Raw genomic sequence first — 13257 nt, forward strand, 5'->3', positions numbered from 1 at the left:
TTTGTTGAAGAGAAGTGTAATAAGGAAGAACTGGCTGAAACTTTGTGTGTTGTCTTAGTTGAAGGACTGGAAAGGGGAAATGTGGCTAGGTGCACAAATGTCAGTCTGAAAAACCCAAAAGCAGGGGTTTATCTTCTAATGCAGAGGAGCTGAGAGGAGCAGTCACAAACAGAAAGTAATGCTGTGTGAGCGATGTTAACGAGACCTGAAATTGAGAGATGTCTGTTTGAACTGCTCAAAGGATAACTGAGCAGGATAGCGAAGACTTGAAAGGAATTAAAAGCAAAGATGCAATGTGCAGTTCCTCATCAAACCAAGAGCCATTCTGCTCTTAAACATATGTTTCAGAACAATATAGGAGATCTTTCCCATATCAAAAGCTTCAGTACATTTCTGTATCAACAAAAAGGAAGGTAAATATGACCCACAACCTTGACATTTACAGAAAAGACTCACAAACCAGGCCGTTGTAGAGAATTTCAACAATAAACAGATCCAAGTGCCTGGACTTTCAGATGGGTCTCAGAAAGTCATTTGAGAATATAAGCATTCAGGATTGCACATACTGCTGTACCCAAATACAAACTACACCGAGGTCTGTCTATTGAATTCAAATCAGGGAGTGTCTTAGCTTTGTCTCTGAAGACAGAAATAAACCTCCATGGCAAATGGCTAAAGTTCTGTAAAGTAGTAAAAAGGAAAGGGTGGTCTACAGGATGCATCCAGAGGCAAAAGGAAGTTCCAAGCATCTTCTCCAGTCTCACTCAGCACAGGAAATATCCTGTGGTGTGCCGGGGTCTCTTCACCCAGTTCCCAGCCAATATTTTTAATATCCAAGAGATACATATATTACAGGGAATGCCATAGCTTTCAGGACCTTTGGTGACATCAAGTCTCACAGATAACATGGTGACACTAGCTCATTTTCAGAATCTTGGAGCCCACCTTGAATCCTATGCACTAACATTATTCATATATCATGTAATAAAGTGGGAATAGATATCAAATGTAACAACAAAAGAAAAAAAGAAAGAAATTGTGTCCTTTGCTCTCATGCCTTCTGTTCCACTGCCATTCAGGTTGCCCCATATGCTTCAGCAGCAGCCCCTCTTTATCACCACTCTCAAAACAGGATTGCTGAAGAGTATAACAATGGGATGTATCACTGTGCACAGATGAATCACCACCTGCCACATCCAGTACCTGAATTCCTGATACGGTGTGTTGCTCGCAGAACTGAGTACCAGTGTCAGAAAACAGGAGATGAAAAGGACGATGAAGGAGAGAAGAGGAAGAAGAGCCTTGAAGTGGGCCTGTGCCCAGACATCCCGAAGTTCTGAAAGGGCCAAGAAAGTCTTCTTCATGTGTCTTACCAAAGATACGAGGAGCAAACTCATGAAGATGCTGAAGACAACAGTGGGAATTGTCCACATAATTATCTTTATAGAAAAGAAGTAGAATTTCTCAAGTGAGTGTCTTAAGCTATTCCCAGTGACATTCCAAGCTTGATGGCCACTCCTTGCATGGTTCTGATATATCATATAATTGCCTATGAAACATAGGATACTAGTTAAGCTCGACATCCCCACAGCACTGAGCAGCATCCAGGGTACCCACCCAGGCAACCTGTACTTTAGCCAGACAAAGACAGGATGGGTTAAGGTTGCAATTTTCACACAATAGAAGAAACCTAGCAAAGAACAGAGCCAGATGGTTGCAGCAGTCAAGAAGTCCCACATTAAATTTAGGAGCTGTATTACAGGGTTGTATGGGAAGCTTGTTGGATTCAGGAAAACATAAATATTCTTACTTATCACCACACATTGGAGACAGAAGCGAGAGGCTGCTAGACTGATCAGTAACTTATTATGAGCTGACAGTGTTCTCCGGAGCAACCATTTCATGCCCAGTGCTATAATGATAAATCCATTGCCTACCACTGCCACCAGGCACAAAAGGACTAAAATGATAAATAAAGTGACGACTGTCTTATCAGTAGTCTGACATCCGAGAACTGTATGGCCTGTGCTCATTTCTCCTGTGGACATGATGGGTCCCATGAAGGGTGGTTTGTTGCTCTAAGAAGTCTCTCCAATGTGTTTGTCTCTCCACAAGCTCTAAGTAGAGAAGTAAAGCCAGAGTGAGAATGCAGGCTCTCTAAGAAGGACAAAAAGGTTTCTTCTCTTCAGAACAGATGCAAATATTGCCAAGGCTAAGTTTCCAAAGTCTCCCCCTTCGTGCCTGTGAATTTGCCTGCTCTCTTTCCTATCCCCTACCCATTGTCAACATCCATGTGAATAATGTATCAGGCCCTTGCATATGGTGTCTCTTACATAGGCAGTTATGCTTCTCTAAACTGATACTTAAGACCACACACCTGGGGCTGCTTGGTAATAAAATCTACAGGGCATGCATCCTACTGAATATTGGAGCTCATGTCCATGATGGGGGTAAGAGGTGATTGTTAGGTTCTAGACATTGTTCTAGATATCCTCAAACTATTTAGTTCTTACAGCAACCCTATGAAAGAGGTACAATAAGAACATCCCTTTGACAGCGAGACAGACTCAGACCCAAACCCCTCCTGGGAAAGTTTAGCTCAATGTTTAGTCAGTTGAGGATTCGGCATAACAGAATAGAGCAGAAGAGGCAATTACAGAGAATGAAGCAGGGAATTTCTAACAAAAATATCGACGATATTTGGTTAGCAGTGAGTTTCGTAATGGCATCTCACCAAGATAGCTAGAAACCAATGGGATAAGCAGTGAGAGCCCTGGCCAAGAGTCAGGCTTTAACCCAATCCCCACTCCTTGCTGTAAGAATTTGAGCATGCCAGGGAGCTCATCCGTTTCTTTATGCCCACCTCTATAATATGAAAAGGATTTGTTCTAATGCACAGACTTTCCTTGAAGTCTGGATTTGGCTGCATGAAGAAATCAGATGAATTGAATAGATAAAAGAAACAAGTTTTCTTTTATCTCAAGTTACAGATTAAGACCCATATCTAAATCACACCTAAGTCACAGCAGCAAAGCAAGAGCTGCACTAGTGCCAAGACCAACCTCTCTCACCAAGTTAGCAACGTAATTTACACTTCTATCTGCTTCAACCTTAGCAACTATGGATCCCAGCTAGATCGCTCTTTCTTTAAAGTCATGGGGCTCGTTAAATGGCACAGTGGCTCAAAGTACCTGCCAACAAGTCTGAAGACCTGAGTTCCTTCCCTGGAAACCACACAAAGGTGGAAGAAAAGAACCAACTCCACAGTTGCCCTCGGGCTTCTACATGAACATGATTTTCAGAGCATGCATACACACACACACATACACACACACAAGGAAATTATTAAAATTTTAAAAGCAATTACTATGATTCGAAAAATGGCTCAGTAAGTGCTTGCCACACAAGTATGAGAGTCTTAGTTTATCTCCCAACAATCATGGAAAAATCCAAGCATGACTGACAATCTGTAACCTCAGTGCTGACCACCAGCCTGGGTGTGGGGGGCGGGGTGGTATCAGATAAGCTTCAAGTTCCTTCGTTGTGTCCTAGTTTCTTTGGCTAGGTTTCGACCATTTTCTATTCAAACTTAGAGAAATGAGGCAAATTGGGTCTTTGAACTCTGGAATTTGGGGAGTCACAAACCTCACAGTATGGAAAACTTCTATCCCTTCCTTCTACCTCCTAGACCATCGATGCCTCATAAGATTAAGGATGTATAATTAACCTCAATTGATTTAACAACTCTTTGAAAGCCTCCTTTTAGATAATGCTATGAAAAGCACTGGGCTAGAACAGGGAATTAGTTGCTGTCAAAGTGCTTTCACACAGAAACCATAAACCACAAACATTTACTGTGCATATATTATGTGTAAATTAAATTCATTAAAAAAGATGAGTAATCACCTTTATTTAAATACATAATTGTTTTATGGTGTGTTTTTAATATTTACTTTTTTTCACATATAGGAGTGTTTTGCATAAATGTGCATATATGTGCCATGTGCATGTCTGCTGCCCAGAAAGGTCAGAAGAGAGCATCAGATCCCTTGGAAGTGGAGTTTCAGATGGTTGTGAGCTACTGTGTGGGTGCTAGGAACCGAACCTGGGTCCTCTACAAGAGCAGTATGTGTCCTCTTCTGCCTCAAAATCTCTGGTGATTTTCATCACTGCTTGGATTTGTGGCACTTTGCTTTCTCCTATTTAAATTTAGCTTTCAGGTTGATACAAAACTGATAGTTTCATTTTTTCATAGTTTTTATAAGTGTAAATATAAAAATAGTTTGATAAGAATCTAGAATAGCTGTTCTGGCTAGAAATGATCAACTCTGCACTGAACAGATTAAAAGAGAAAACAGTGTCCTGCTTGCTGTTTTTTAAATGATATGTAATGTCCTGTTCATCCCAAGAATGCTTAAACAGCTCCAGAGGGGTTAGTGACACAATTTAGTAAAGAAAGGTACTTGCTGTCAAGCCTAACGACCTGAGTCCCATCTCCAAGACCCATATGGAGGAAGAGAAAATCTTTCTGAAAGCTGTCTTCTGAAATCCTGCTGTGTCATGTGGCATCTCTCCCAACACACGTAGTTCAGCAATATTAGCACGAATAAAGTACAGTGTTATGTATTATAAGAGTAAGGCAATAGCAAGGGAAGTAAAAACACAATTATCTATATCAGAAAGATGGATTTGCGGTTGAAGAGAGCTTAGTGCTTGCTATTCTTTCAGGGAACCTGAGTTTGGTTCCTAGCACCCCCCGTGAGTGTGTGCATGCGCACACATGCGAGCGTGTGTACGCGCACGCGCACACACACACACACATACACACAGTAATTTTAAAAGAAATGCACTTACAGTAGGTATGGCCAGATATCTCTGCTATTATTTGTGTACAGATAAATGCTTGCAACCAGAAAGAAGGCAATCACCAGAGCCCAACCATGCTGGCACCACACATTCTATCCTTGAGAAATAATCACATAGTCTATGATATTCTGATACAGAGCCTAAACCAATGAAGACACAGACAGCCATATGCATATTTATTAAATATATTCATGCCCTGCTTCATCATTGTGTTATGTACATAGTAAAACACACAAAAATAGTAATTTAAGATAAAAATTAATGGACATTAAAATTGCCACATTTTTCTTTGCACTCCCAGTATGTCACTTTTCACAAGTTCCAGTCTGAAGAAGGCAAACCTGAGCAACAGCATCCAGGAAATACCCCTAAGCAAGCACAAACAGGAGGACTGAGATTCTCAAAGTTAACAGTTGCCATGTACTTTAGCTCTTGCTTATAATCAATGTTCTCAGAAGGCTGAGGCAGGAAGATTCTGACCAGCTTGAGCTTCAAAGGAAGTCACTTCAAATACCCGAGATACAGTTCCATCTTAAAGTCCTCATCTAGCAAGGGAAATACCCTGGGCTGGATGGCCAGCACAAGCACAAAACAAAACAAGATCTAAGAATTTCCTTTGCTTTCCATCTGTCTTCATTGACCAAAACCTAAAAATCTTTTCACATCATGTAATGCAACTCCATCGGACATGAAGTTGTGGAGGGGACCTACAGTAGCACAAGCTCTTCCTGCCCTCAGGCTCCTAGATCAGTCTGAAGTGGGCCTTGTGGTGGAATCAGCTTTAGTCAGGGTACACATTATAAAGGTGGTGAAGATGGGTTAAAAGAAAGAAAGAAAGAAAGAAAGAAAGAAAGAAAGAAAGAAAGAAAGAAAGAAAGAAAGGAAGGAAGGAAGGAAGGAAGGAAGGAAGGAAGGAAGGAAGAAAGAAAGAAAAGGGAGGAAAAGGAGAAAGGTAGAAGAAAGCTACTGAAAAGAGTCAGGACTTAGCTGAGGGGGACAGCTGGGGTCACAAGGTCTGCAGGAATCCTTGCCCCGAAAACAACTGATAATGGTCACGTGTCTTCAAAAGTGGAGTACAGACACAAATGAGCCTTGAAGAATATGATTTGGGTTGCCTTCATAGAGAGTCACTGGAGCCTCCAAGGAACAAAGGCCTTTGGCTAAGAAATGCCTTGGTGATTTGGAACTCAAACCAGGAACTAACATAAATGAAGGGGACAACAGGAACACAGAAAGTTAGAAGAAGAACATGTGGTACATGGAAGAGATTAAAGAGGAGTAAGAAAATGAGCTGATCTGTGGCAGCACTGATACTGATCACTTGCAAGCAGAGACACCTTTGGTCCAAGGCCTTCGAAGCTCATGATCAGGCAGCCTACATATCCTAAAACCTCATCTTCAGGGCCTTTCTCAGCTTGGGGTTGCTAAACACCAGGATGATGGAGTTCAAAAAGATGCCTGTGTAGATGAGGACCTCTCTGGCCCAATAGTAACTCTGCAGACTTTTCCTTTTTGTGCTAGAAATTACCAGGGCCAAGAAAAAAAAGATATAGAAGATGAAGAAGAAGGTAAGGGATTTCAGAGCCATGGTATGTGCCTGAGTATGGAGATCCCAAGACCCAGGCCTGTCGCCCCTCATCTTCTCCACATGCTGGTACAGTGAGAACATGAGCACGATAACAGACACTAGAAACAGGAAGAAAGGAGTGAACCACATGAGCACTGAGTGAGACAGGTAATAGTACCGATAGAAGTCCAGTGACATGTGACCAAAAGTGCAGTTTCCATGGAAACCCTGGGAGATGGTCATCTGATTGGCCATGATGTTCCCGGTGGCTGAAATGACAGCTGACAGGCCACCTATGATGAGAGATACCACCAGCAGCCTGGGAACTAACTGGGAAATCCTCCACTTGAGCCAAAAGAGGACAGGGTGGGAGAAAGAGGAGATCTTCACACAGTAGAAGATGGCAAGCCAGGCAGTAAGCCAAAAAATGAGAGTGTTAGTGAAATCCCAGAGGGTGCCAATAAGGTTCGCTTGGTAACAAAAATCAAAGGAGGCCAAGAGGTTGGCCAGGATGGCTATCCCATGCAAGCAGAACCGGGAGGAAGCAAGAGAGGCCACAATCATGTCAGCTGCCGGCAGTGTCCGGTTCCTCATCCACTCTCTGCCCAGCACAATCATCATGAAGCCATTCTGCAACATAGAGGCCAATGACACCAGGTAAAAGATGATAATGAAGATCAATGTGGGTGTGGAGGGCATCTTGTTGAGGGTGGATCTGTTCAGACAGGCTCCAGAGCGCTGAGACACTTGCTACAGGGGAAAACAGAATCTCCAGCCAAACCACTCTTGGGATCAAAAACAGTGAAACTCTCACCCGGCATTCATGCATAAGCCCACCTAGCAGCAAAACTCCAGTACCTGAGATGTGAATGATCATAATTAGTCCCTCTAGACATGTAAATCACTCCCAGTTCAATGACTCCTGTCCCAATTTGCATAACCTGTATTTGCCTACTCTTCCACAGCCAGGTGCAGGCAAATGCTGGCAGGAGACACTATGGAGTGCTTGGAGAGACCCCTAATTTGAAGAGTGTTTCTCCTTCTCTCTCCCTCTCTTTCTTTACAATATTTTCATTTATTCTTTAGTACACACACACATACATGTATGTATGTATGTATGTATGTATGTATGTATGTGTGTGTATGTATGTATAACCGTAAATCCCCCTTCCACTCCTTCAGCACCCACATATACATCCTCCCCTCTTCATAGCTCCTGGTTTTAGTAGCCTGTTGCATCCAATTGGCATTGCCTGAATATACCTGGATGTAGGACCATCCAACCAAGTACAGGCTATCTATACACATACACACACACACACACACACACACACACACACACACACATACATACTTATACACATTCACACACACACATACACACATTAAGAACAATGATTCCGCCGGGCGTGGTGGCGCACGCCTTTAATCCCAGCACTCGGGAGGCAGAGGCAGGCGGATTTCTGAGTTCGAGGCCAGTCTGGTCTACAAAGTGAGTTCCAGGACAGCCAGAGCTACACAGAGAAACCCTGTCTGGAAAAAAAAAAAAAAAGAACAATGATTCTTCATCCCCCAACATCTTTCAGATAAAAACAGCCCCTCAGTAAAGAGTGGGGTTTCAGAACCACCACCCCCAATCCATGTTGAAATGTTGAATGGCTTTTTATTTTGAGAACTTCATGCATGGGTTCAATGTGTTTTGATCATATTATGATATGGCTCCTGATAACCAGGGAAAAGAAAAGAAGAAAATAGCCACAAGAGCCAAGCAATATCCTTGAATACACATAAGTTTGACCACATCTCTCCTGCAACCCAATCCTTGCTTAATAAGCCTTCCCAGAGACCTTGATGGAAGGACAGAGATACAGCCATGTGATTTAGACTCTGGCAGGATACTCATGTGAGACCTTGCTACATCTCCCAAGTGCCCCTCCCTTCCTCCACATCCAGGCTATTGTTAGAACCCTACCAAAAGGTTATAAAATAACCAATGGAGTTACGTTACCAACTTAATGGAGGCAAGTAAAAAATCATTGTATTCATCAATCAGTTTTGTTACAAACAAGACTTCATCTGAGCCTGCATATTAAAGCTGTTTTCCTGAAGAGCCCTTAGTATCCTGCCTCTTCACTCAAAAACCTGGACAATATCCACTCCCTTCCTACAACTCCCTCAGAACACTCTCAACATGTCTCCATGCATACACACAGCTTCATATCTTCAGACTTTTTAGTTTGCTTGCTTGCCTGCCTGCCTGCTTGCTTGCTTGCTATAGCTAAATTCAATTAGCACTTCTCATATGGACATGGAGATATGGGTATGGGGCCTTCCACTACTACAACAACAACCTACCAATGGTCACATCTCTGAAGAAAAATGACTCTCCAATTAGCTTCTCAGCTAAGGGTGGGGTTTTATGACCCCCGTTTAGCCGTGCTGAAATTTTGAGTACCTTGAAGGTTTTGTGCATGGGTAACCACAGCTGCAATGACTTCATCCGTGCAATGGCCCATCCATCATGTGTGTCTCACAGTAGCCCTCTACACCCAGCCCTTATATTCTTTCTATCACTTCCTCCATGAGGGTCTCTCTGAGCTGTGGGTCCTGGAGGCGGATGTAAATGCCCAGTTTAGAGCAAGCCTCACACAATCACTTATTCTCAGCCCTTTAGCGTTATGGTTTCTGCATTAATTATAACCACTTCAAAAAGAAACTTCTTTGACCAATGTCAAGAGCAGCACAAATTTCTGAGTATAAAAGCACAAATATTTAGAAAGCAATCTGGTATTCCCTGATAGAGTCTATTTCTTCCCCAGCCATGGACTTTTGGCCAGGTTTACAGAAGCAGGCAAGAAATCCCTACTGCATAACAAGTCTCAAATCCAGTCAGAAAACAGTTGGTTAGTCCTATAAGAGGCATATCTCTAATACGCTAGTAGCCACATCTTGACTGGCAAACACATTGCTTCAGTATGTTATTTCCTTCTAAAGTATTTCCTTTTTTTTTGATTTTTAATATTTTTATTACATATTTTCCTCAATTACATTTCCAATGTTATCCCAAAAGTCCCCCATAGCGCCCCCCACTTCCCTACCCACCCATTCCCATTCTTTTGGCCCTGGCATTCCCCTATATTGGGGCATATAAAGTTTGCAAGTCCAATGGGCCTCTCTTTCCATTGATGGCCGACTAGGCCATCTTTCGATACATATGCAGCTAGAGACAAGAGCTCCGGGGTTCTGGTTAGTACATCATGTTGTTCCAACAATAGGGTTGCAGATCCCTTTAGCTCCTTGGGTACTTTCTCTAGCTTCTCCATTGGGAGCCCTGTGATACATCCAATAGCTGACTGTGAACATCCACTCCTGTGTTTGCTAGGCCCCGGCATCGTCTCACAAGAGACAGCTATATTTGGGTCCTTTCAGCAAAATCTTGCTAGTGTATGCAATGGTGTCAGCGTTTAGAAGCTGATTAAGTATTTCCTTTTTTAAAGATTTATTTATTTTATTTATATGAATACAGTGTAGCTGTCTTCAAACACACCAGAAGAGGGTTGTGAGCCACCATATGGTGGATGGGAATTGAACTCAGGACCTCTGCAAGAGTAGTCAGGGCTCTTAACCACTGAGACATCCCTCCAGCCCCATCTAAAAGATCTTTAAAGATGTGCTATTCATATTTCCTTCTGTAAAACAGAACCTACCCTGGGACCTTCATATTCTGAGTAAATATTTCATTAAATGCCACTTAGATACTATATTAAGACTTAACCCCAGTAGCATAGGGGGTATGAGCAAAGCTTAGACCATCTCCCTACCTACTGGCCTTTCAAGCTTCATCAGACTCAACAGCAGTTTCTAGCTAAAATATGAACTTCCCCCATGTACTATGTTCAGATATGCTATCTATTCACACCTTAGCTTTGACGTTTTGAAAAATAAAATATATTTGTTCCTGAAATGGCTCTGAGGAAATGAGAGAACAGATAAGCAGCAAGGGGGAAGAACAGGTGACAGAAAAGGAGAAGTGACCCCAGAGTGTACCTTACAGTAGGAACTGAGAAACCAAACTCCATCAGGACGAGCTCAAGACAAATCTCGGCCCAAAAGAAGCTTCCTTACATGAAGGGAGCTCCGCTGTACAACAATGCCTAAGATCATAATAACTAGCCTGCCAGAAGGCTGGACATTCACAGGTGATTTATGTCACACACATCACATCTTGCCTTCACCACTAACCACACAAAGTAAGTCTGTCCAGATCAGCCAGCCCAGCTCAGGGAGTAGCGAAAGGATCTGACCAAATGAAAATGGAAAGAACCTATGCACATGAACAGTGGGAGAAACACCATGGAAAAGGGGGAAGAGGAATGAAGATGAAGCATAAGGTGGAAATGCTGGGACAAAGTTAAAATTCCCTCTAGAGATGCCCGTAATCCTAAACTCAGGCTCACAGAAAATGACCTCGCTGCTGACTTTATAGGATACTCCTCCCCACTTCAGTCAAGATGTCACAGGCAAGAGATCTACATATGAAATATTAAAGAGAGATGAAAACAGGTATAAGCATTTACAGATTTAGAGTGGAAACTATAGGGAAAAGACACACTGAAGAACAGCAGTCGATTGGAGAATTGCTTTGTCTTTTAGTAAATTTGCAAATGGTTATTGAAGAAACAATAAGCCAAATGGATTGCCTCTGCAGGCAGTTCAGAGTCTAGGCCGAGCGAACGCCTTGCAGGCTTTCCTCTGCTTCTCCTTGAAGAAAGCAGCAGTGAGCAGTCTGTGAGCATTTCACAATGTTTTGGCTCTTCTCAAAATTCCTGGGCCAGAGGCCAACTTCCTGATGTCATCATCAAGCAAGTTGAGGCCATGACACACACACGCCCTGTTGTAACCATGTGTAACCAAGTGTACATTGTGTGCTCACAGGCATCTCCCAGCTACTTATTCTACCACCAAAGCGCATCCCTAGCCAGAAGCAGTCCCTTCTCCCCGACTTTACCTTCTCTTCGGTTGACAACTACACAATTTCATGTCTCAATTCCCTTCCACAAGAGAACTGAATTCAGATCCAGGATGTAGCTCAGTTGGTAGAATGCTTGCTGTACATGCTGAAGTCAGTCCTTAGCAGCTGCACAAGGTGGTACAGGCCTGCAATCCCAACACGTGGGAACTGGAGGCAAGAGGATCAATGTATGTAATGAATTTGAGGCCAGCCTGGGCTACAGAGTTAGTCTCAGAAAAACAAAGAGGAAGAAGAGGAGAAAGAGGATTAAGAGGATTCCCCAAACATCTGTTCTGTGTCACAGTGGTTCGTCTGACATGTCTCAGAGATCCAACACATTCACAGTCTACCAGCAAATGGCAGTATAAGCAGACCCATCAGCTTAGCTGTTTTCTCAACAGTTCTTCAAATATAGAATAGTAATCAAAACAGCAAATCTTCTCATAAAACTTTAGGTGCCATTTCTCCTAAAGGTGTTTGGTGCCTCCAGATGAGCTAATAGCTTCTTTTCTGTGATACAACTGGTTATGTTGTTTTTCAGGATGATGCCTGGGTCCTCTATGAGAGGGCTAGTGTCAAATAAGTCCCAATAGCATCTCGGGTTCCAGATGGAAAATTTTGCAAGGAACTGCTCATATTTCCTTCATTTCAATTCTCTACACTAATACATGGTTTCTGTTGGTTCGTTTCTGTTCATTAATTCTTCAGTTTGTTTTGCTTTTTTCATATCACTTGTAAACCACTGTGTCACCTTTGAGACAAAAATGTGCTACATCTGACAAGCTCTCTTTGTAGTGAGTGAATAAACACTTCCATATTCTTACATGATTTCTGCAGGTAGCTGTACCTGAAGAAGGTGGACAGAGAAAGAAATAGTCTTTTAATATCTAAGCCACATATATATTTTAGGCCAAACCACACATAAAGTTAAGAATTGTTTTCCTTAAAAAATGTTCTGAATATCTTTGACTGGTCCTGCAAACTTCTCATCACTCTCTTTAGGTAAATAATGTAAGGCTGTAATGTTGATTATGATAAAAATGACACTATAAAATAGAATTTTAGCTCTCTGAGAATGAACTTGAAAAATTCCCATAAGCTCACTCACCAAAATACACATCTGAGTGTGGGCCTTCGGGTTCTAATCCCACCTCTCAAGAGGAAGGAGGATTTCAAGTGCAAAGCCCGCTTATCCTATTTATATAAGATTCTCTCTCAAAAAAAGAATGGGGTCAGAGAAATGACTCAGAGGTTAAAGTGGTTAGTGCGCTTGCAGAGGAACAGAAGTCGATCCCCTGCATGTTAGTAGCTCTCAACTGCCCAGAAGTCCAGCTCCAGGGAATCTGACATTCTCTCTCCTGGCCTCTGAGAGCACCAACACATATGTTGATATCAAAATACAAGGACACACACATAAAAATAAATCGTTAGAAAAGCAAAAGAAAGCAGGTTTTATATATCAAAAGTCCTAACATACCACACACAAAAACAAAATATCTAGAGATGGTTAATATTGCTAATGTTCAAATTAATCTCTACACTTTCCTTTCCGCTGAAAAACAGGACTTTCCGGTTCATTTTACAATGATTAGATTATCTTGTAAGGAGATTCTTCATACACTTTTATTTTAATCATTAAAATGGTGCCTTCGCACTTTCTTTTTAATGTTTTTTAGTGTTTTTAACTCAGTATACATTGAAGGTGAGTGTTTGCACACTAAGTAGATCAAAGGTATTTGAAACTGAAATCACAGTCAGTTGTAAGCTGCCCAACATGGGTAATGGGAAGCAAACTCGGGTCCTCTGCAAGGCA

The 13257-nt window shown here is 42.1% G+C and overlaps 2 protein-coding genes across 2 annotated transcripts; both read right to left on the bottom strand.

The window, feature by feature from the left end:
- Nucleotides 1-1094: 1094 nt before the first annotated feature.
- On the bottom strand, nt 1095-2060 carry Tas2r60 (taste 2 receptor member 60). Its single transcript, XM_021165863.3, has one exon. The coding sequence runs from the start codon at nt 2058-2060 to the stop codon at nt 1095-1097; it is 966 nt and encodes a 321-aa protein (XP_021021522.2).
- A 4031-nt stretch (nt 2061-6091) lies between these two features.
- Nucleotides 6092-7379, bottom strand: LOC110297113 (taste receptor type 2 member 143). The gene has a single exon (XM_021165897.2). The coding sequence runs from the start codon at nt 7130-7132 to the stop codon at nt 6251-6253; it is 882 nt and encodes a 293-aa protein (XP_021021556.1). The 5' UTR covers nt 7133-7379; the 3' UTR covers nt 6092-6250.
- Nucleotides 7380-13257: the final 5878 nt, after the last annotated feature.

This window comes from Mus caroli, unplaced genomic scaffold (genome assembly GCF_978045245.1).
Source record: "Mus caroli unplaced genomic scaffold, Mus_caroli_1 scaffold_7, whole genome shotgun sequence".
Classification (NCBI taxonomy): domain Eukaryota; kingdom Metazoa; phylum Chordata; class Mammalia; order Rodentia; family Muridae; genus Mus; species Mus caroli.